The 21,747-nt window shown below is 55.4% G+C and overlaps 3 protein-coding genes across 8 annotated transcripts; 1 reads left to right on the plus strand and 2 right to left on the minus strand.

Moving 5' to 3' along the window:
* Position 1: 1 nt before the first annotated feature.
* DNASE1L2 (deoxyribonuclease 1 like 2) lies at positions 2-3,437 on the minus strand. 6 transcript variants are annotated; one of them, XM_045820699.1, is made up of 7 exons: positions 2,835-3,437; positions 2,420-2,580; positions 2,218-2,306; positions 2,040-2,123; positions 1,866-1,966; positions 1,661-1,776; positions 2-1,547 (listed from the first exon to the last, which is right to left on the minus strand). In XM_045820699.1, the coding sequence occupies exons 2-7, from the start codon at positions 2,561-2,563 to the stop codon at positions 1,089-1,091; spliced, it is 993 nt and encodes a 330-aa protein (XP_045676655.1). In that variant the 5' UTR covers positions 2,564-2,580; positions 2,835-3,437; the 3' UTR covers positions 2-1,088. The 6 variants fall into 6 exon arrangements, with proteins under 6 accessions (XP_045676655.1, XP_045676658.1, XP_045676657.1 ...); XM_045820702.1 differs by having other exon boundaries at positions 2-947; positions 1,296-1,547; positions 1,661-1,773; positions 2,420-3,437; XM_045820701.1 differs by having other exon boundaries at positions 2-947; positions 1,296-1,547; positions 2,420-3,437.
* A 748-nt stretch (positions 3,438-4,185) lies between these two features.
* On the minus strand, positions 4,186-14,193 carry E4F1 (E4F transcription factor 1). Its single transcript, XM_045820898.1, has 14 exons — positions 13,948-14,193; positions 11,347-11,498; positions 10,271-10,376; positions 7,595-7,788; positions 7,384-7,504; positions 7,130-7,282; positions 6,870-7,039; positions 6,320-6,529; positions 5,965-6,073; positions 5,605-5,822; positions 5,152-5,350; positions 4,922-5,064; positions 4,786-4,848; positions 4,186-4,712 (listed from the first exon to the last, which is right to left on the minus strand). Exons 1-14 carry the CDS (start codon positions 14,108-14,110, stop codon positions 4,356-4,358), a joined length of 2,358 nt encoding a protein of 785 aa, XP_045676854.1. The 5' UTR covers positions 14,111-14,193; the 3' UTR covers positions 4,186-4,355.
* A 4,633-nt stretch (positions 14,194-18,826) lies between these two features.
* On the plus strand, positions 18,827-21,657 carry LOC123807135 (phosphoglycolate phosphatase). The gene is made up of 2 exons (XM_045820683.1): positions 18,827-19,557; positions 19,658-21,657. The coding sequence occupies exons 1-2, from the start codon at positions 18,918-18,920 to the stop codon at positions 19,981-19,983; spliced, it is 966 nt and encodes a 321-aa protein (XP_045676639.1). The 5' UTR covers positions 18,827-18,917; the 3' UTR covers positions 19,984-21,657.
* Positions 21,658-21,747: the final 90 nt, after the last annotated feature.

Consider the following 21,747-nt stretch of genomic DNA (forward strand, 5'->3'; position numbering starts at 1 on the left):
AATCGGGGGGACTTGAGGGATGAAGGAAGCATTACTTGAGAGGGATTCTATGTTATGAGTGGCCTAGATCTTCTTTTAGGAAGATTTGTTGGGAAAAACGCGTTCACACTTTTGATACAAAGGCTTCTCCCATACAATTCAGGGCAGTTACCAAATCCTGCCAAGATGTTTCAAAAACTGAAAACCTCATCAGGCCTCTGTCAGTTATGCTGTGTATCCTACCTCTGCTTGTTCCTGATCCTCAGATCATGGGTTACTTGGGACACAGGCCACTGCCCTGCGAGACAAGTCCTACCCAGGAAGGCACCATTGAGAGGCTGTACCACCAACAGTTGTGCAGGTCCTGTGGGCAGGACCCTAAGCCAACCCTGCAGTGATGGACAGGACACCTGACATAGACCGGTGCCTGAGGATGACTGCAGGAGGGAGGTTGGCCTTTCAAGACAACACTATTCTTGTGTGAGTGCTGATCCCCACTCACTCAGTACAACAGCCTGGAGGTGGTAGTTCCCAGCGGGACGTAAAATGTTCAGGCTAGGCTATAGGACCAAGGTTGTGCCACAGGGAGATAGTCGTAAGAAAGGAAGGACATGGAGGCCTCTGAACCAGCCTGTCTGTGGTCCTGGACAAGTACTCATTTATTGAGTAGAGCTGTGCCCAGTGTTTCAGGGTACTCCTCACACCCCGGTGAGGTAGGTGGTGGTAGGCCCTTTTACAGATGGGGACACGGGCTCAGAGTGGTCCTATAACATGTCAATGGCCACCTGTCCGGGCCCAGTTGACCCTGCCCTGCAGACTTCCTGGGGGCAGGCCAGCTACCCTGAAGGGGCCTTGTGGGGCTGTACCTCGTGGCCACTCTGCAGGCAGCATGCCCTGGCCAGTTCTCAGGACTGTCAGTGGCATTTGAGAGTCACCTCCACAGGAAAATGGTCACTGATGGCAAGGGCCTGGAAGGAAAGAGGGCCCAGTCTCAGAGGACCTGCTGGGCTTCACCTCAGAGAACTGCCCCCCATCTGGGATAAAGCCCACTGGGTTTCTACAAACCACGATCTGCAGAAGCAGGTCAATGAGGCCTGAGATGTCCACCCCTACTGCTGCCCACAGGTAGGGTAGGAGCACAGACTTAGGAGAGGCAAAGAACAGACTCGAGGGGCCTTTTCTAAAACGGGCAGGGAGGGGAGTGCCAGGTGCACTGAAGCTGAGCCTGGCCCTGGGCAGGGGGCAGCAGGCTCCTCCCGTCTGCCAGCGCAGAGTGGCCTGGGGACCCCCCCGCCCCTCTGGGGCTCAGCACTCACCTCAGTCTGGTCCAGGCCGTATACCTCCTGGAAATCGTGCACAGCAGCTGACTGGGGCTTCAGGCTCCTGCGCAGGCGGGCGCCACAGACGACAATACGATCGTAGGCACAGTCTGAGTTGCCCACCGTGGTGTCCGCACTGTCTGGAATGAGCCACTTGAAGACCTCGCTGCTGCGCAGACGAATGGCCGCCCAGTCCTGTTCCCGCACATAGCTGCAGTCGGCGTTGAAGTCGCCCAGGAACAGCATGTCCTGCGGAGTATCCGGATCTGAGCCAACCCAGCGAGTCCATGCCTCTATGGCTGCCCCCACCCCCCACCGGGGCACGTCTGCTGGACCCAGGACTGTGTGGGCGCAGGGCTTACATCAGTGCCCCACTTGTCGATCACGTCCAGGTACACATCGTAGAGCGCGTCGATCTCTGCTACTGCGTGGTGTGGCGCAGCGTGCAGTGGAACCAGCACCAACTCCTTAGCAGCTGCTGGAGAGGTTAGATGTCAGAGGCGGGGTGGGGCCTGAAGGAGGGGCGGAGTCTGCGAGGGATGGGGGCCGGGGTGAGGGGCGTCTCACCGGAGCCAGGGATTGAGAATTTGACCACGAAAGGTTCTCGACTGAAGGTGTCCTCTGGGTCCGGGTACTGGTACGTGTCTACGATCGACACCGCATCCTTTCTAGATGTAGAGGGTGGGTGGGTATGCTGAGCCGGCCACCTCCTACCCAGCACGCCGCATCCCCGCCCCTCACCTATAAACGAACAGGTACATTTCCTTGTACTGGTCCCGCCCCAGGGGCTCACTGCTCACGAAGCTGTATTCGTGACTGGACACACTGCGGAGACACGGGCCAAGTCCTGGGTCAAGGCAGCGCACAGAGGCCTGGGATGCCAGATGAAGCTCCCGGCGCTGGGCCCTGCCCGCCACACCTGTTAACCTGCTCCATGAGCGCAGAGACTGCGCTCAGATCCGGGTCTCGCACCTCCTGCACGAGCATGATGTCATAGCCAGCCAGGATCTGGGGAGGGGACCAGAGAGGCGGGGTCACGCACCACAAGTTCTCTGGCGGATCCCAGTGGCAGCCCCGGGCCCCCCCCCCACCCCCCCCCCACCCCCACCCCGCGGCCTCACTTGCGCAATGATGCTGCCACAAGCCGAATCTGACACTTTGCTGTCTCCGAAACTCTGGATGTTAAAGGCTCCAATGCGCAGCGCCACTGCCGTGGTGGCCCCCAGAGCCCAGAGCACGGATAGTAGGGCCCAGGGCCGGTCCATTTCACAGAGCAAGTAGGCTGGGAGGGGCAGACAAGAGCGTGGACCCGGAGTCAGACACACGCAGCCACCTCTCCCTTTCCCCTATGCCAGGGCCTGGCAGGGTATGCTGCCCAGTGATGGCTGGTGCCAAGGCGCAACCTCCCCACTGCGTTCTCCAGGTCTCTCAGGGTTGTGCGCTGGGCTCACAGACCTCCTCCTAAGCTGTCAGGAACTGAAGTCCAAATAGACCCCATTAATCCAGCCCCAGACTCAGCCCAGCTCCCAGACTCACCTGAGATGTGAATGGCGTTGTATCAGAGGCTCAGGATTTGGGCCCAGGTAGGGTTCTGAGGTCCAGGATGGGAGTGTGTCTGTGGTTCCAGGCAGACTTCAAGGGCTTTGTCTGACAACAGGTCTGATGCCTGCCCACAGGCAGGTATTTGAGGCCCTGGTCCAGGGAGGGGCCAGACTGCACTGGGTCCCGCCCCCTCCAGAGTTGGTGCCAGAACTCCTGGCTCCCATTTCCACAGAGCCCCAGAGGGCAAGGCAACAGGTTATCTACCCTGAAGACTGCTCCAGCCCTGGGGTCTGTCAGAATCGGGACTCTGAAGCCCTTGACACCACTCCAAGAGCTGTGTGAGAGGCATGGGGAAGACAGCCAGCCATGACCATGGTCCAGGCCTTGTTCTTGTCCCCACTCCCCAGAAACTAGGTCACCCAGAACCTCCCTCCTGGAGTTGTGCCCCCTCAGGAAAACTAAGGCAGCACAATCAAGAAAGACCAGCCCCCCCTGGAAAGAAGTATTCCAAGTCATAAAAGGCAAGGACCTACATCCAAGATTGCTCTATCTAGCAAAGCTTTCATTTAGAATGGAAGGGCAGATAAAGTGCTTCTCAGATAAGGTCAAGTTAAAGGAGTTCATCACCAAGCCTTTATTTTATGAAATGTTAAAGGGACTTATCTAAGAAAAAGATAAACATGTACAGTAAAATGACAGCAAACTCACAATTATTAACCACCACACCTAAAACAAAAACAAACAACTGGAACAGGAACAGAACCACAGAAATGGAGATCACATGGAGGGTTAGCAACAGGGGAGTGGGAGAGGGAGAGAGGGGGAGAAGGTACAGAGAATAAGTACCATAGATGGTAGGTAGAAAATAGGGGGAGGGCAAGAATGGTATAGGAAATGTAGAAGCTAAAGAACTTATGGCACATGGACATGAATTAAAGGGGGGATTGTGGGTGGAAGAGGGTGTGCAGGGTGGAGGGGAGTGAATGGGGGGGATGGGACAACTGTAATAACATAATAAATAAAATATATTAAAAAAAAGACCAGCCCCCTTCTTAAGCCCACATCTGCTGCTGCTCATAAACATCATCAGAGGCTCCTGGTCTCCTGGCCTCAGTCCCCTGCCCCAGGGCACCACATCAGGCCTCAGGAAACTGGGGCACAGATCCAGTGGGCAGGGCAGCAGCAGGGGCTGCCTGTCCACATGCCAGTGACACCCACATGCTGCCAAGGTGTCACCAGCCCCATCAGGAGCACTGGGCAGGGTGGCCTGGGCAGGCAGTTGCTGCCAGCGGGGAGGCGCCCAGGGCAGTGGCACCAGTGTCCAAGGATCACTACTACATCAGAGTGGGTTTTCATGTTTTATTGTAAAGCAACAAAAAATATGTATTTACACTCCCACATATCTGAATTCTGTGCCCCATGTTTTCCATACTAGACCAGGCAGAAGTGGCTAGGGCACTCAGGGTCCTTGCCCCAGACCCACCCCAGTCCAGCAGGACCCCACAGGTGCCCATGTTAAACGATGACGGTCTGCACCTCGAGCTGGCCCTCTGGCGAGGCAATGACCAGCTCACCCGCGTGCTCCAGGATCTCAATGTCCTCTGACGAAACCATGGTCACAGTAGCCTGCTCCGCACCATCTGTTCCCGCACGGGCAGTGAGTACAGTGCCCTCACTGATGGCTGAGGCCAGCGTCATGGCCACCTGCTCTGTCAGACTCTCAGGGGTGGCGATGGTAATGGTGTCAGCAGCAGCCACTTCTGGACCCAGCCCCGCCTCCTGGTCCATGGTCACATTCTGCACGATGATTTGGTGTCCTGCGCTGGCCTGGTGCACGATCTGCTGCACCACCTTCATGATGTGGCTGTCCACCTGTGGGTGGCTCACAGCTCAGCCCACGAGTCTGGGCGAGGGCACCAGGCCACCCCTTCCCCCAGTCCCTCACCTCTGTCTGGGTGCCCTCGATGATCTCTGTGGCTTCACTGGTCTCTGCATCATCCGAGGTGGCCTGTACAGAGGATCAGAGATCAGCCTTGCCTGCCCTCGGGCCCCAGCCCAGCCCAGCCCAGCCCAACACTCACCTCAATGATGTACTCCTGGGTGTCAGCCACCACGGATGAGAACTCGACCAACACAGTGTGCGGGTCCTCGCCAAGGACAGTGGCAGCTGAGGTGGGGCTCTCCTCAGACACCAGCAGCTCCTCCACCTCCAGCAGGCAGCCACCTGAGATGAGGAGCTCAGTCAGGGCTGGGCAGGACTGGCCAGGGCTGCCCTCCTGCCTCCCCTCACTCCTGCCTGCCAGCCCCCAACCTTTTGTGCGCAGGTGCCGGTTCAGCGTGCCATGCTCAGCGAAGCCACGGCCACACTTGTAGCACTTGAAAGGCTTCTCGCCTGTGTGGTGCCTAACGTGCCGCACCAGCGAGCCCTTCTCCCGGAAGCCTCGGCTGCAAAACGGGCACACATGCGGCTTCTCCTCCAGGTGTGTCCGAAAGTGCACCTGCTGGGCATTCTGAGGAGACCCACTGTTAGGATTGACCTGGCCTCAGCCACAGCTCAGACTGAGGCTTTCCCCACTGACCTCTAGGGTCAAGGAAGAGGTGGGAGTCATAGGCCAGTGGGGAGGGGCCAGGCCAACACTGAGCAGGCTGGGGGGGAAAGCAAGACAATGGAGAGCTAGGGAAGGAACAAGGGATGGATCTGGCCCAGGGAGTGGAGAGCTCAAGGATGGGAACAAAGGTCAAAGGTCAGGGCTGGAAGATCCACCTTGGTCTTGTAGCGCTTGCCACACTCGGGACAAGGATAGGGTCGCTCATCTGAATGAACACGCCGGTGGCCCCGAACATGAGCAATGGTCTTGTAGAGTTTCCCACAGTCCCCACAGCGGAAACGGCGCTCGTGCACGTGCACCTCCTGGTGCTTCTTGAGCAGGTAGGCCTTGAGGAAGACCTTGCCACACTGCACACATGTGAACAGCTTCGGCCCTGGGGCCACACGCAATGTCAGACCAGGTCCAACCCCTGATGGCCCCACCCTGTCTGCTGCCTGTCCACCCACTGCCCAAGGGACCATCCTGGTCACCCACAGGCTATCCACTGCCCAGTGCCCCACCCTCCTGCCACCCACCTTCATGGTCCCTTTTGTGGGCCTCTAGGGTGGCTGCTGTTGGGAAGGTTTCACTGCACTGAGGGCACAGGTGGGTCCTGGGTACAGCTGAGGCCTCGTTGGCCACCTCCTGGGGGACCACAGCACGCCTTCAGTACCCACTGCAGGCTGGGCACCAGCAGTACCAAGGGCAGACCCATAGCACCCTCACCCTGATGGGCTGCATCACGGGCCCGGGGTAAACAGATCAGGGGACCAGGTCACTGCAGAAGCAGGGAGAACAGCAGGGAGGCTAGCAGCCAGGCCAGTGTGATAAAACAGCTTCATCTAAGGTGCAGCCCCCAGGAACAAGCTCAATGGCAGCGCAGGTACCTACTGTCTCCACCTGCTCCACCTCCAGCAGCGGCAGCTCTGGGGGACCATCTCCCAGGGCCTGGGGACTGGACATGGCGGGAGGGACTGGCTCCAGGGACCCCTCCTCCCCAGTGACCCGCTCAAGAACGATGCCAGAGTTCTGCATGGCCTGGTGCAGCAGGTTCTCCTGACTGTTGTCGCTGGAACAGGGAAGCTCCTTGGGAGCTGGGGGCTGCAGGGGAGGCGGAGGGAGGAAAGTTGGCCAGGAAGCTTGGCATGTGGCACCCACCCAAACCCACCACACAGGGCAGACCCAAGGGGCTGAGAGACCACTGTGCACAACCAATATATTCTCAGAAATGCCCCCGGGAGCTCCACAGCCCACTCCACCTAGCCTGGACTGCCCATCTTGCCCCTCCCTGCCCTTTGGTAGCCATTGGTCTCCCATCACCCATGCAACCAGTCAAAGCCAGGAAGGCAGGCCCAGGGCAGTCCTATTCCCACTGGAGCTAGTGCTCAGAGCAAAGCCTGGCACCGAGAAGACAGCGGCCATCCTCCCAGAAGACGCCCACCTCTGGGGCCAGGGCTTTCACGCCCAGAGGAAGCTCTTGCATCTGGACATGAACTTCGTGGATAACAGTGCCCTTGGCATCTGTCACTAAATGAATCACAGGCGATGTCTCCATGGTTTCACCTATCACTGATGATGACGTAATGGTCTCCACGGTGGAGGCGCCAGACCCTTTAAGGCAGAACCACAAAACTCCTTGAAGAAACCCCCCCTAACAAAGGCAGCTCCAGGGTGGGGACATGGAGCCCTCACCATGCTGACCTGCAGGTGCGTCCTCTTTGCCAACAATCACATCCTTGCTCATGCTGAATCGGATTTTTTCCGTGCACGGAGTGAGAGACTTGAGGTGCCGGGTCAGCGCACCTGACTCCCGGAAGCTCTTTCCACACTTGGCACATTTATAGGGGCGCTCATCTGTGGAATGGAGTCAGCTTTGGGTGGGGAAAGCAGGCCTGGAGCCACAGCCCCACCCCCCACCGGGATGCAGGGGTGCTCTATGCATCAAGCTAGCTCACCTGTGTGCCGCCGGTGGTGCCGAATGAGCGAGCCCTTGGTCCGGAAGGAGGCCCCGCACAGCTTGCACTCATGGTCCTTACGGCTGCTGTGGGTGACCATGTGGGCCTTGAGGATGCTACCCTGGGGGGAAGGGGCAGCGAGGCTCAGGCACTTCCCTGAGCAGGAGGCCTGGCCCCTGCTAGCTGGCACTGCCCTAGACCCGGGGCTCACCGTCTTGAAGGTCTTGTGACACAGCGCGCAGACGTAGCGGCCATCCTCATTCACCAGCAGCTTGACCTGGGCCTGCTCACCCTGCCCGGCCAGTTTGGGCCCCTGATGGTCAGGGCTGCCTGAGGCCTCTGCCATCTCGCTGTCACCCGGATCTGCCTCAGCAGCTACAATGACCTCTTTGATGTGACCACTGCCTGAAGAGAAGGGGGTTGGCCTGAGCCTCGGAATGCCATGGACCATACCACCTCCTGGGATCCCGGCCCAGAAGCACTGCTGGGATACGTTGAAGCTGCCTGGAGAAGCTCCAGGGCCCCACAATGTCCAGCAGGGAGACCATGGTGAGCAGACAGACACCCCTCCCTTAAGCCAAGAGGAGCATAGCACTAGATGTGCACAGGGGTCCTGCCACCTCTGAGGGCAATGGAGTGCCTGGTACAGAGACAGTGGACAGGCCGACAGAGCTCCCATTAAGAAGAAAATGCCTCCGGAGTTGCCCACTGGCATCTGCTTTGCAGCAGGCAGGTGAGGGACCCGGGCTGGAGTGAGTGCTCATGAGACACCTGGGACAGCCTGAGGTGTTCACGCCTCTTGTGAGTGTTGAAGAAATCTGACAATGTGTAAAGCTAAGCTGTAAACATTTCACAGCGTCTGTTCATAAAAATGACCGTGGGAAATGGCTGTGAAACCACTTCTTTGAAGCCTTCTCAATCAGGCTGGCACTGTGTTTTGACAAGCCATTCTCTCCAAACAGAAGGGAAGCACCCGACTCGGAAACAAAATGGGCATGTCTCGCCTGTGTGCTGGCGGGAACGCCTGATGCTTTATTTTTCCTTTACCCCAGAAGGAAACTTCCAAAAGAACAGGGACTTGAATTTAGATGTGGTACAGTAGACTGAAGAGTCAGAGAAGGGGGAACAAGCAAAACACAAGATTGTTTTCCAGAAAGAGGCAGGAGTGGGTATGCAACCCCCACGCAGCCCTGGCTGACCATGTGCCTGGCCCAGCAAGGACCAAGAACCCAGCCCTGGGATGCCAGCAGCTGGTGCTCTACGACTCTGGCCAACCCTAGGCTGTGGACCACTGAGCAGCTAACACCAAGGGGATGTTTGGGATACCCAGGATGGCTGCAAAGAGGGAAACTCCCAAGTGTGCAAGTCAGGAAGGGTGTACCCAGTGAGAAGCCCCCAGAACTGCCAGGCTGCAGGCAATGGGCAGGGTGGCAGGAAGGGACCTGACTGGACAGGCATCTAGAGACTGTAGATGCTGCCCACACTCAAGGAACTCGTTTTTCTTTTTCCTTGTTGTTTTTTTTTTAAGATTTTATTTATTTATTTTGAGAGAGAGAAGGGGGGGAGGGAGAGAGAGAGAGAGAGAGAGAGAGAAACATCAATGTGCGGTTGCTGGGGGTTCTGGCCTGCAACCCAGGAATGTACCCTGGCTGGGAATCGAACCTGGGACACTTTGGTTCCCAGCCCGCGCTCAATCCACTGAGCTACGCCAGCCAGGGTTTTTCTTTGTTTTTAATGTTGACACTATTACAGTTGTCCCCCATTTCCCTGCTTCTGCCCCCCCAACCCAGCTCCCACCACACCCCTGGCCTCCACCGCATTATTGTCTGTATCCATGGGCTATACACGTACGCATGCATGTCCTTTGGCTAATCTCTTCCAGCACTCTCCCCCATCTGAGATCTGTCAGTCCAGTAACTTGTTTTTCATGTGACACCACCCACCCCAGAAACCAAATCTAACACCAAGCCGGAGCACGGCCCCACCTCCCACACGCCAACATTCCTACCCCAGAGTAGCACCAGGTGCATATCCTTGTCCACAGGAATGCCAAGGGAAAAAATAGCAAGGAGACAAGGACAGGTCTCCCATCACCTCCCTGAGGCGGGGCCTTGACTGAACAGCCTGCTCTGAGGTTCCCCGCCCCCAGGTCTCCTCCACCACACCTTCTTCCTACCCCAGATGGTCTCAAGGGCTTCCCAAGGCCAAGTTCCACCTGTTTCCCAAACCTGATTCCTATCTAGTTGCTCACCCACTCATGCACCTGCCAAGGTCACTGCCTAGCACCAGACAACCACCATTTCCTTCCCAACTTCCCAATACATCAGGCCCAACCCAGCCTCCCTCCACTGCTGTGCACACACCCAGTCCCCAGCTCCCTCCACCTTCCCCAGCCCTGGGCTACCCTTTGCATGGTTCCCCCTGCGTGCTGGCCTGTCTCCAATTAATGAATGTGTGAGCCAACCCAGACCTCTCAACAATCCCTCCCCTATTGCATATTGGGAAGCAGGCAGTTTAACTTAAAATAAGCCATCAAAGAGACTGACTTGGCGTTGTATGCTCATAAAAGCCTTGTGAGAACCAAGGCAGGAATCGCTACCCCACGCGGGAGGGGGTGAGCACTGGGGAGGTGAAGGCCAGGGTCAGGCAGCAGGCCAGGGCCAAGCTGGAGCAGCAGGTGCATCCCGTGCACACCCCACCCCGCACCTCCAGAGCCAACAATCACAGGAACCAACCAAAGAAAGGAAGCAGGAACCAAGGGGGTGGCAGAAAAGTGGGGAAGATTCTGGAAGGACAAAGGCAGAAACCGTCTAGGGAAGTAGCCAGAGAGCAGTAGACACTTCAGGCTGAAAGCCATGAGTAGACAGCCCCGGTGGGGCCAGCTTACCAACAATATCAGGCGTGTGGCTGATGTCCGCTGTCAGAGCAGCTGCCTCCACAACAATGTGGGCCAATGTGATGGGCTCCTCTGGGCTTGCAGCTGCTGGGACCACCTACCAATGGGGAACAGGGGACATAGGGGACTCATCTGCAGGGCTCCAGAGCTCCCTTGGTTTGGTGAGTGAGGGATTGGGTTTATGTCCATGTAGGATGGCTAGGGTGGAAGCTTTCATCTCCTGCAAGAGGACTACTGCTCTGAGCCCGACTCCCAGCCTGGCCCAGGGTGTCAGCCCCATCACTCTAACTCCTCTGGCCACTGAGGAGCGTGGAGCACCAAGGACCCTCAGGGAGGACACCAGAAGGAAGTGATCACAGTTTCAGCTCAAAGCTCAGCTGGCTGTGCAGGAATAAAGGGGATGAAGGTAAGTACCCTATACCCACCAGCCCAGTCTCCGCCATGGGTCAAAGGGCAGGTAGAGCACGGGGTCAGAGTGAGACAACTCTGAGCCTACTGTCCTCTAGGCTACTCCCCATGGTGATCTGAGGCAAATGACTTCTCTCGGAGTCTCCTTTCCCACCTCCCTATGAGGGTGACAACAGTGCCCACCATGCAGGGGCGCTATGGACCTTAACTGTGTGTGTATAGCCCCATGGGGCACAACACAGTTGACCATTTTTGTGATGGGCTGGTGAAATGCACTAAGTCACACTTCATTTGTAAGATCCCCAGGACCTATGTGTACAGGACAGCAGACTAACCAAAAGTACAAAAGCCACCATGATACCCCTAAGCCAAGACAGACCCTTGGGCTACAAGAAAGGAAGGACCCCAGGCCCCAACTACCCATGCTTCGGCCAGAGGTGGCTGGGCCATCCAGGAAGCCCCAGAGCACCACCAGGCTCTTGATGGTAGTAGGGTCCAGATCCTTCCTCACCCAAAATCAGATGCCTGCCCACCCCAGTGTCATAGGGAACCAGATGCAAAGGTCTGTCCCAGCATACCACCTCCTCCTCCTGCAGCTGCCAGGGGAGCCCAAACAGGAGGGGAGCACACCCATGCATGTACACGGGTGCCGGGCTCACCTCCTGGTCCAGCAGCGCAGCGGCCACAGGGGTGGCAGGCAGGGCCTCCTGGGAAACCCGCTGGCAGACCTTCTGGAGCTTGTGCTGAACAAAGTCCTCCAGGGCGGTGAACTCCGCCTGGCAGCGGCCGCATCTGTGCACATCATCCTCATCTGTAACAAGCCTGAGGTCAGTGGGGCTGGGGAGGGCCTCCAGCCCCAGGCCAAATAATACCCAAGGGTAGCATCAAAACCAGAGGCACCTGCCCTGGCCCTCCTAGAGGTGCTGAGAACACTCTCAGGGGCCCAAGGTGCAAGCCCCCATCCCTTGGAGGTGTGCACAAGCAGCACCTACCAAGGGAGCAGCACTGAATAGAGGTGAGCCCCGACTGTACACTTAGGCTGCAGGGATCCACTGAGGCTGCTGTGCCCAACGGCCCCACCTCAGAGATGAGGCAGGGAAGGCCCAGAGAGTAGTTAGAAGGCAGAGGGATTTGTCGAACAGTTTGGGGACAGTGGCTTATAGGGTTTGCATGTGCCCTTGGGCACCTCAGTGACTATAGCTGGGTCTGTTTCCTTGTCTGTAAAATGGGCAAACCCAATGCAGGGTATAGTGGAGGAGGAAGGGGTGCTGGTGCCCACAGAGCCCTGGCTAAGAGGCAGACCCTTGGGAAACGCAGAAGAGAGAGTGCCTTGACCCATAACCACTCTTCTCTCACTCTGACTTCGTGCTTCCTTGGTTCCAACAGGGAGCATCTCCCTGCTCTGGCAAAGATGCCCATGATGGACCTTCTCAGAGGGGCTCCACGCTTTAGGGTCATAGTAACTGAGCCCTTCACCACCTGGGCTGACCAGCCAGTGCCTGCCCCTCCTGCTTACTGAGTCCCTACCATGTTCCAGGCACCTCACTGGGGATGTCACCGAATCTAGACAGCACCCTGGGAAAATGGAGATGACTATTTCCACTCTCGGAAAACAACTTGAGGTTCAAGGCCACCCAGCTGGTAACTGTTGGGGCCAGAAACCTGAACCTGAGAGCCTACTCCAGACACCCCACTGTTTATTCAAAGGGATGGAGAGATATTCCTTCTGCTTCTATAAAGTCCGCCAGTTCCCACCACCTCACATGCAGTCCCACATTAAGATCAAAGCCAGGCCTGGCTCACAGGAGAGCAGTCAATGTCTGTTGAATTAATGGGCAAACAAAGGGCCAAACCATAGCCAAGACTCGCCTACAGGCCCCCTGATAAGGAGGGCAGTCCCAACCAGATGGCTCACCGTCACAAGTCAAGCACTGAAGTGACTGACACCCTTTTAAACTTCCCAGCCCACTCACTGAGTTTGACTCAGCACCAGGGGGTTGCTGTTGAAGGAACTCTGCCCCAGAAGGGGATACACCCAACTGCTACACTGAGACAAGGCCATGGGCAAGCCCAGCAGGGAACAGCAACCTCCTAAGAGATCCCCCTTGAAGCCTACCCTATCCCCAGTGGTACTGCCCCTTCCCAAGCTGGAATAAGGAGTAAGAAAAAACTGTACAGAGAATATGAATGCTATGGGGACTAAGACCACCAACCCAGTATCACTAGCTAACCGCCTCCTGTCTGGCCCAGTCTACAGCCTCATGGGACAAGCTCAGTGGGCAGAGACCATAGTTCAATTTCCAAAACCTACGTCCCTGTGAATGAGCCCTCGGTGTGACCCAGCACTGTTCAGAGTGATTTACAGGCTCTACTTATTCTCACTCTGTCCTAAGAGAAGAAAGGACACAGAGGTTAAGGGAGCGTGTTGAGCTGTCACATAGTCCTGACATCCAATCCAGCTCTTGCTACTTACTAGCTGGGCACCTGGTCACTTTCACATTTTTGAATCTAGATATTCCTCACCTACAAAATGGGAATAATAATAATAGGGTCCAGGTTTGGTTTGAGGAGAAAAAAACTAATTCAGGTTAAGCGCTTGATACAATTTATCAGCAGCAGCATCTCCATTTTTTTTTTTTTAAACAGGAAACAGAGACTCAGAGAGGTGTGTGGTCACCTGCCCAGGATCAAATAGCTAGAGAGTGGCCGGTCTGGGACCGTGCCCGCAGGCTGGCTGCAGTGCGCCGACTCTCCTCCCCGGCAGCCTGGACAGAACCCAAATCCTAGAGAAACCCGAGGCCCTGTCCTCCTGGAGCCTCCAGCCACACTCTAGCCGGGGACCTAGCAGCCCGTCAGGTCCCGTAGAAGTGGACCCCCAAAGGAAAGCACAGCCATGCCCAGACAGCAAGACAGAGAGAGGCCAGACTAGGGGCCTAAGAGGACAGGGTTGGCGGTGGAGGCGTTCGCGGAGGTCTCTACACAGACAGCCCCAGAGGCTGGGGCAAATGAGTATCCATGAGTGGGCATCGACCGGGTCCCACGGGGCTGACTGGAGCCCCGCAAGTGAGGCCCGAAGAGTCTGAGGAAACCAGAGGCTCGTGGAGGGCTCTGAGGGGTCCCATAAAGAGCCGGGAGATCCGTAAAGAATCCGGGTCTGGGCAAGTCAGTAGCGTCCGCAGCTCAGGTCATCGGAGCCTCCGCCTGCCCTGGGATGAGCAGCCACCATCCCGGCCGCGCCCCGCCCCATCCGGCCCTGTTACCTTCCTCGTTAAAGGGCGCCGGGAGGCCGAGGAAGCCGGCAGGGGCCAAGGCCGCCGACGCCGACGCCGTCGCGACCCCGCCCTCGCCCGCTTCCCGCCTGGCTTCGGCCGGAGCTTCTGCCGTATGGGCGGCCGTCACCCGCACTGCCATCGCGCCCTCCATGTCGCAACGCGCCGCAGGAAGATGGCGGATTTACGACCGTGTCGTCATAACAACGGGCCGCGCCAGAGCGAGAGAGAACGTAGTAGGACGGCGAGGTGAGGGCGGGGTGAGTTTGATGGACAGGTGGTGGGGCGGAACTTATACCGAAAGGTGATGGGCGAAGCTTCTTACAGGGGCGTGGTTACGGTGGAGCGGACTGACAAGTGGCGGGGCGGGTCCAGAGGAGGGCATTGGGACTTGGCTTAGCTGGGCGGTGCAAAAGAAACGGAAGGCTGGGGCGAGGCCGGGAGAGGCCGGGCTGGGTTCCGGAAGTTGCATCAAGGAGCGAGAGCTGGAGGACGGGTCTGAGGCGGAACAGTGGCGCCACTCAGCCATCTTTGAGAGGGTACCTTAGGCATCAGGCGAGCCGCCGGATTCCGAGCTGGAGTAGACCGCTGCTGCGACACCGCTGCAGCTCGGACCGGCAGTGTGGTACCCTCCGTCTATCGACCCCCCTCAGATGTCAGAACCTCTCTTGGTGGTTTCCCGGGTCATGGGAGAAAAATCGAGTTTGGGATGGCTCACGCATAGGTAGCTTCACTAAGCCTTTTATTTTGTATATTTTTAAAGTTTGGTAAATACACATAAAATTTATCATTAGTGACATTTAGAACATTCACAATGTTGTGCACCCATCACCACCATCAAGTTTCAGAACTTCGTGGTCATTTTAAAAGAAAACCTGTACCCAATTAGCAGTCACTCCCCATTCTCCCCTCACCCCAGCCCCTGGTAACCACTTTCTGTTTGGATGGACTTACCATGTCTGGACATTTCATATAAATAGAATTACACGTGGTCTTTTGCATCTGGGTTCTTTTGCTTAGCATGTCTTCGAGGTTCATCTAGGTTTTAGCATGTATCAGTACTTCATTCCTGAAGCAGGATAGTAAAAAGTTAGGAAAATTCCTTGGTAAGTGGAATGGGGAGACTGAGACAGGTGAACAAACTGAAAGCAATTTACAGTCAGATACAGAAGGTCACCTCCCTAGAGATAACATCTAGGCCTCAGTTATATTTCAGCTCCAGTCCCATAAAAGCAACAAAAACAGGCTGGCAACTCCAGGCCCAGCTGCAGTAGCTAATGGAGCTGGGCCTGGCCCTGGTGCTGACCAATCAGGGGAGACCACAACCCTAAAAGGGCACACCTGGAAAAGCTGATGAACATTTTATTGAGATAGCTCCTAAACTCAAAAACCCAAGACCCAGCTAGCCCTCGATCTCCCTCGGGGCAACACACCCACACCTTTCCCTTTCCCCTCTTCTGCCCCTACAGGCACGCATCTCCTAAACTCTAAGAGAATCTACGAGACATGCAGCCAGGAGAGCAAACAGCAATGGCAATTCATCTGGGCTAACCCTCTGAACTTGTCTGCAGGACCCCCTTATTCTCTGACTTCTCAGTGAGCGAAAGTAGCCCTTCCTAGTCTATCTCCTGTTGCTCCTTCTATCCTAGGCCCTTCCTTGTTTCATTGTCCCCAGCTTTAATAAAAGTGCTCTCATAGTCACCTGGACTCGTGAAATCTTTCTTGCACTTGTGAAGTCATGAATCCACATAATACAGGCTAGCCGTAGGCAGACCAGTCTGGGCCCAGTCCCCTTTCTGATAACAACTCCTTTTTGTGGCTAAATAATAATCCATTATATGGTTACATCACTTTATTCATTCATTACATTTGAGTTGTTTCCACCTTTTCTACTATGCCAGGGTAACGACGAAGTAGCTTTCTGCAAGGATCATGCTCACCATTGTAGGGTTTTAAGCAGAGCGGGTGACAGTCAGCCTTTCAGAAGTATCCCTCTGACTGCTGTGCACAAAAAGGACCTCGGGGCCACAACAGATACAGGAAGATTCTTGATGGATGGTTTCTGAGGAACAAACAGGAGAAGCAGGTGGTGGCTTGTGGAGCACATAGGATCTGGGAGGCTTCTGGGAAGGGAGGATCAGGAGGGCACCTCACTTGATCATGTGCTGAGGAGTAATAAGGAAGCTAGCTAGCATCAGAGAGGTATGGGGAAGCCTGAAACACACACCCCCACTCCGAAAACTGGTGTGGGGAAGAATTTCAAGGTCAGGACAGCTGGGTGTAGATGGACACGAGGAAGAGCTGGCCCAGGTAGACAGAGCGCTAGCCCTGCTATGTATTCCCAAGTCTGTGGAAATGAGTTGTCATGGGGCAGGCCAGAGCTCCTGACTGGTTACTCCCTGGGGATCAGGAAAGTTTATCCTGATGGCTGAGCCCTGGGCCCTGCCTCAGCTGGAGCCCAGGCAGACCAGCAGACACAGGAACAGACAGGCCTGAGCTCACCGAAAGCAGACTGGCCATGGAAAGGTAGGGAAGCCAGAGTTATGCTTCCCCCAGATAGCCTCTTTTTCACTCTGCCCTCAGCATGGGCTCCTATTGCACACTGTGTTCTACAGTCAATATTGTGTTGACTTTTTGTGGCCAGAGCCTGAGGGGAATGCCATCATCCTTTATGGTGGCTGTTCAGTCTCCATTCCCTGGATGTACTTTTATTTAACCAGTCCCATGTTGAATATTTAGGTTGCATACAATTTTTTTTTTTTGCCACTGGAGTCTTTTTTCAATGACCTCTTTTTTGGCTTGGCTCCTCAGAAGTGGTAATTTCTGTGAAAATTCAGATTCCATAGCTACTTCGATTTTCTAATACTATTCAAATCCAGCCCTGGCTGGTGTGGTTCAGTGGATTGAGTAATGACCTGTGAACCAAAGGGTCACTAGTTCAATTGCCAGTCAGGGCACGTGCCTGGATTGTGGGCTAGGTCCCCAGCAGGGGCTGTGTGAGAAGCAACAACACATTGATGTTCCTCTCCCTCTCTTTCTCCCTCCCTTCCCCTTCTCTAAAAATAAATAAATAAAATCTTTAAAAATAAAAAAGAAAGTTACAAAGATAGTAGAAAGGCCCTTGGACCTTAGGAGAGAGAGGGAGAGAGCTGCTGCCTAGAAAGACAAAGAGGGAGGAGAGGCACTGGCTGATGTGCTCCGGAAGAAAAGAGCAAACCCTGGAGAAAAGAAGGGGTGGGGAAAGCCGATGGCATGCTCCATAGAGAGAGGAGTCAGGGAGAATCTCAACAGAATATCAGCTTTCCTGTTGCGTCTCCTAAGTGTTGTGGTCTGCACTGATTGGCGCCAGGGAACGGAGTCATCAGTCATTGCAGTGGTCCTTGATCAGCCTTGGCATCGTTCTGCCTGGATTTACTGCTTTTCTGGGCCTGGAGCTGAAACACAGCTGAGGCCTAGATGACATCTCGAGGGGTTAATGCTTAACGTGGTGATCCTGCAAGGGCTTATATTGAATAGCTTTGTCATTGCTAGGCACTCAGGGTCATCCTGGTGACCCTTTGCATCTGGCCCATAGTTCCTGCTCTGCTCATGCCTACCTGTCTACTACAATAAGGAGAAACATACACCTACCCTGTGAACTAGCAATTCACTCCTAAGTATACACCCAAAAGAAGTATCTATGTCCACAAAAGCATGTGTAGGAACAAGAACGTTCATAATGGGCATTATTTACAGTAGCACCAAAGTGGAAACTACCCAAGTGTCCATCAACTGGAGAATACATCAACAGGGGTATAGTTTTCCGATGGCCCTCGTGGCAATTAAAACAGAACAAAAACACTTGGAAGCACTTCCAGACATTATATTGATCCAAAAAAGCAAGACCCAGAAGAGTACACGCAGTAAGACCTGTTTTAAAGATGGTCTAGAACAGGCAAAAGAGTCTATGATAGAAGTCGGAAGAGGTTGGGGACAGGATATCTACTATTGGCTGGATGGGGATGTGAGTGGCCTTTGTGGAGTGACGGGAATATTCTACATCTTGATCTGGGTTGTGTTTACACAGGTATACAGGTATGTAAAAATTCTATCAAGCTACACACTTAAGATTTATGTACTTTGCTGTACATTACAGCTCAATAAAAGATAATAACCTAACAATAACGATGATGGTTGAAACCAATTATTAAGTGCTGTGTTTTGGTCAGTGTCCTTCTCTTAGTCCCTAATCCCACTGCCTTGTATTATAGTTAATCATTCATAAAACCACTAAGGCAAAGGGAAAGCATTTTTGCAAAGGACTGGAAATAACGCAAGCATTGTTCGGAAGGACCCTCGAGCTGGCTCTCAGGACTGGCCATAATCTGTCCGCGCGCTGACACCGAGTCCAGTGCGGAGGGCACTGTCTGGCACAGCCCAAGCAAAGGTGAGGATGTGACTATCTCCCAAACGCGAGACCGCCTCGACCCTACAGCGTTCCTGCGGCGAGCCCCGCAATAGGGTAGAAAAACCAGCCAACCAATAGCATGCCCGGCCCATGGTCACTCGATTAAGGATTTCCGTCACCTAGGCTGACCGCGCGTCTCCAATGAGCGAGCTGTCCAAAGAGCTGTCCAATAAGCAGCGGCCTTACGTCCTGCGCCAGCTCTGCGGCCTCCCAGCGTTTCCGCAGTGAATGCTCCACTCTGAATGCCGGTTGGCTCAGTACCAGCCAATCATCGGAGCGTCCCTGGCCCCGCAGCCAATGGCCATCAGTTTCCCTGAGCCCGGCCGTGAAGGTTGGCGATGAGCTCCCGCAACCCGTGGTAGGCAAGGGTGGATTGGCGCAGTCAGTGCCCAATGGGTGGTGCGCGTGAGGTGGAGGGGGCCAATGAGCACGGCGTGGGCGGAGCGAGCACGGCGGCGGGCGTCTGTGAGGAGCGGCCGGTGACTGCCGGTGGCGGTGACGGTAGAGGGCGGCCATGGCACAGCCGGAGGCCGGCGGCGATGACCCTCGTTGCGTGCGGCTGAGCGCCGAGCGGGCCCAAGCGCTGCTGGCCGACGTGGACACGCTGCTGTTCGACTGCGACGGCGTGCTGTGGCGAGGTGAGACGGCCGTGCCTGGGGCGCCTGAGGCCCTAACGGCGCTGCGGGCCTGTGGCAAGCGCCTCGGCTTCATCACCAACAACAGCAGCAAGACCCGTGAGGCCTACACCGAGAAGCTGCGGCGCCTGGGCTTCGGTGGCCCCGCGGGACCCGGCGCCAATCTCGAGGTCTTTGGCACGGCCTACTGCACCGCGCTCTATCTGCGCCAGCGCCTGACCGGCGCCCCGGCTCCCAAGGCCTACGTGCTGGGCAGTGCGGCCCTGGCCGCGGAGCTGGAAGCCGTGGGCGTCGCCTGCGTGGGCGTGGGGCCGGATCCCCTGGAGGGCGACGGCCCTGGCGCCTGGCTGGACGCGCCACTGGAGCCCGACGTGCGTGCTGTCGTGGTGGGCTTCGACCCGCACTTCAGCTACATGAAGCTCACCAAAGCCGTGCGCTACCTGCAGCAGCCTAGCTGTCTCCTGGTGGGCACCAACATGGACAACCGGCTCCCGCTTGAGAACGGCCGCTTCATCGCGGGTCCGTGCGCCCTGGGGGCGGGAGGTTGGAGGTTGGGCGGCGGGCCCCTCCGGTCCTCTGACCCCGGGCGCTGTCCTCCCCTTCCCTCTCCGCCCCGCAGGTACAGGTTGTCTGGTCCGAGCCGTGGAGATGGCTGCCCAGCGCCAGGCCGACATCATAGGGAAGCCCAGCCGTTTCATCTTCGACTGCGTGTCCCAAGAGTACGGCATCAACCCTGAGCGCACCGTCATGGTGGGAGATCGCCTGGACACAGACATCCTTCTGGGTGTCAGCTGTGGCCTGAAGACCATCCTGACCCTCACCGGAGTGTCCACTCTGGAAGATGTGAAGAGTAATCAGGAAAGTGACTGCATGTCCAAGAGGAAAATGGTTCCTGACTTCTATGTTGACAGCATAGCCGACCTTTTGCCTGCCCTTCAAGGTTAAAGATTTAGCGTCTTTAAGCTACAGAATAAAAAAAAATTGAAAACCACTTAACCAAATTAATAGGTGAGGCTTAAGCTCTTGATTAGCTACGTGGCTTCAAAGAGTATACTTGGAGTTAAGCAAAAGCACTAGTTAACCTTGTAAGTAAATGTTTGGTGGGCGATTTTGTTAAAGACCTTTAAAATTTTAAGATGCACTTTTAAACTTGGAGGGCATTGTGGGGGCCCTGGGCCTTGGTTGCTGGTAGCAAAAGCAGGCTTTGCATCTGTCCTCGATTCAGATAACCTAAGGGCCTGCTGATGGGACTGAGATGTCACGTATTTTATTGAAAATTTCATTCAGGGATCAAGCCTCCTTGCAGGGCAAAGGGGAGAAGGGGCTGATTATTTTGACTGTCACAGGAAGCTTGTACACACCAACGCGTGGCCCCATTGGTGTGGTCATCAGTAGAGGAACCTGCTGATGTATTGCAGCTCCTGCCTTGCCTGCAGGGTGGGAGTGGAGGAGGGGGCTGCCCCTCGGTAGTGTCTCCCTGTTCTTGAGATGTGGGGTGCAGCCCTCACCATTACCCCACACTTCCTTAAAAACCACTCTGATTTCATAATTGAGTGTTGTGTTTCAAGTGCTCAGGGCTGCCACTCCTCATACATGATTGTGCAGCTCTGTGAACTCAGTCCAGATAAAGCTCGGCTTTCTCAAATGTGCATTTAAACCCAAATGACATGGACTGAGCATACTGGCTGAGAGGCCAGAAGGGCATGGATGCCTTTGCTGAACTTTGGCCTGCTGTTTAGGAAGCTCAGAGCAGCTTTATTACCAAAAATTATTTTTTTAAACCTTTGAACAACTTTATCAAGGGGTGGAATTTAATCTTAAGTGTGTTAATAGCTGTGCTCTGTCCTTAGGGCATAAATCCTACTGAAGAAATCTCAATACCCTGCAGCCAAGCCAGAAGCAGGGTTAAAGTCTTGTGCAGGCCAAGGAATGCCTCCTACCCAGGCTGCCCTCTGGGGAAGAAAAAGTCCCCAAGAACAGGAAAATGGTTCCTGCAAAGCATCCAATCTCTTCCTGTCCTGTACCCTTGGTTGGGTGGGGGTTAGGTACCAATCATCAATGAGGCCAACTGTGTTGGCCCTGTAGTCCTTTGTCAGTGGCTTTGTCAGTTGGAGGACTGGCCTTTTATGCCTGTTCCTTAAATTGCTGACCTTTGGCAACAGGCCTTATAAGCAGACTCTCCAGCTGCACTTGTAGGGTAGAGCCTGGGAAGCTGTTCCTTTGTGCCAGCTCCTTTCTGGTGCCTTGCCCTACAGCCAGTGGCGTCTGCTTACAGCCTGTGGCTTTTCGCCTAGCCCCAGAGTCACAGCACTCTTGCTCGTTCTCTAAGAGTTCTCAGAAATAGAGTATCCCAAGCCTTTAGCTCCTCTCAGGCCTGGAGTGTCTGGGGTTTGGACTTTGCCATGGGGAAACAGCAGCACCGACGGTGCCTATGAGGTTAGTGGTGCTGATGTTGACTCTGTGAGGTTAGCTCAAGGTGGGTCTTGAGATTGAGCAGGCCTGTCAGGGTGTTGTTGCACACAGCAGGTGCAGCAGCCAGCAACACCTTCCTCTTCTACGCCCCATCTCTGCCCTTATTGCACTGTGTGAACCCAAATGCATATTAAACTCTCAAACCCATGCTGACTAGCGTTCCTTGCTCTCGCCTTGACAGTAGCCTTCACACAAGAGGCTGCAGCTGTCTAGCCTTAGTGCGGGTGCGGGGTGGGA

Source organism: Phyllostomus hastatus, unplaced genomic scaffold (assembly GCF_019186645.2).
Source record: "Phyllostomus hastatus isolate PE091 unplaced genomic scaffold, TTU_PhHast_1.1 phas_scaffold_442, whole genome shotgun sequence".
NCBI lineage: Eukaryota > Metazoa > Chordata > Mammalia > Chiroptera > Phyllostomidae > Phyllostomus > Phyllostomus hastatus.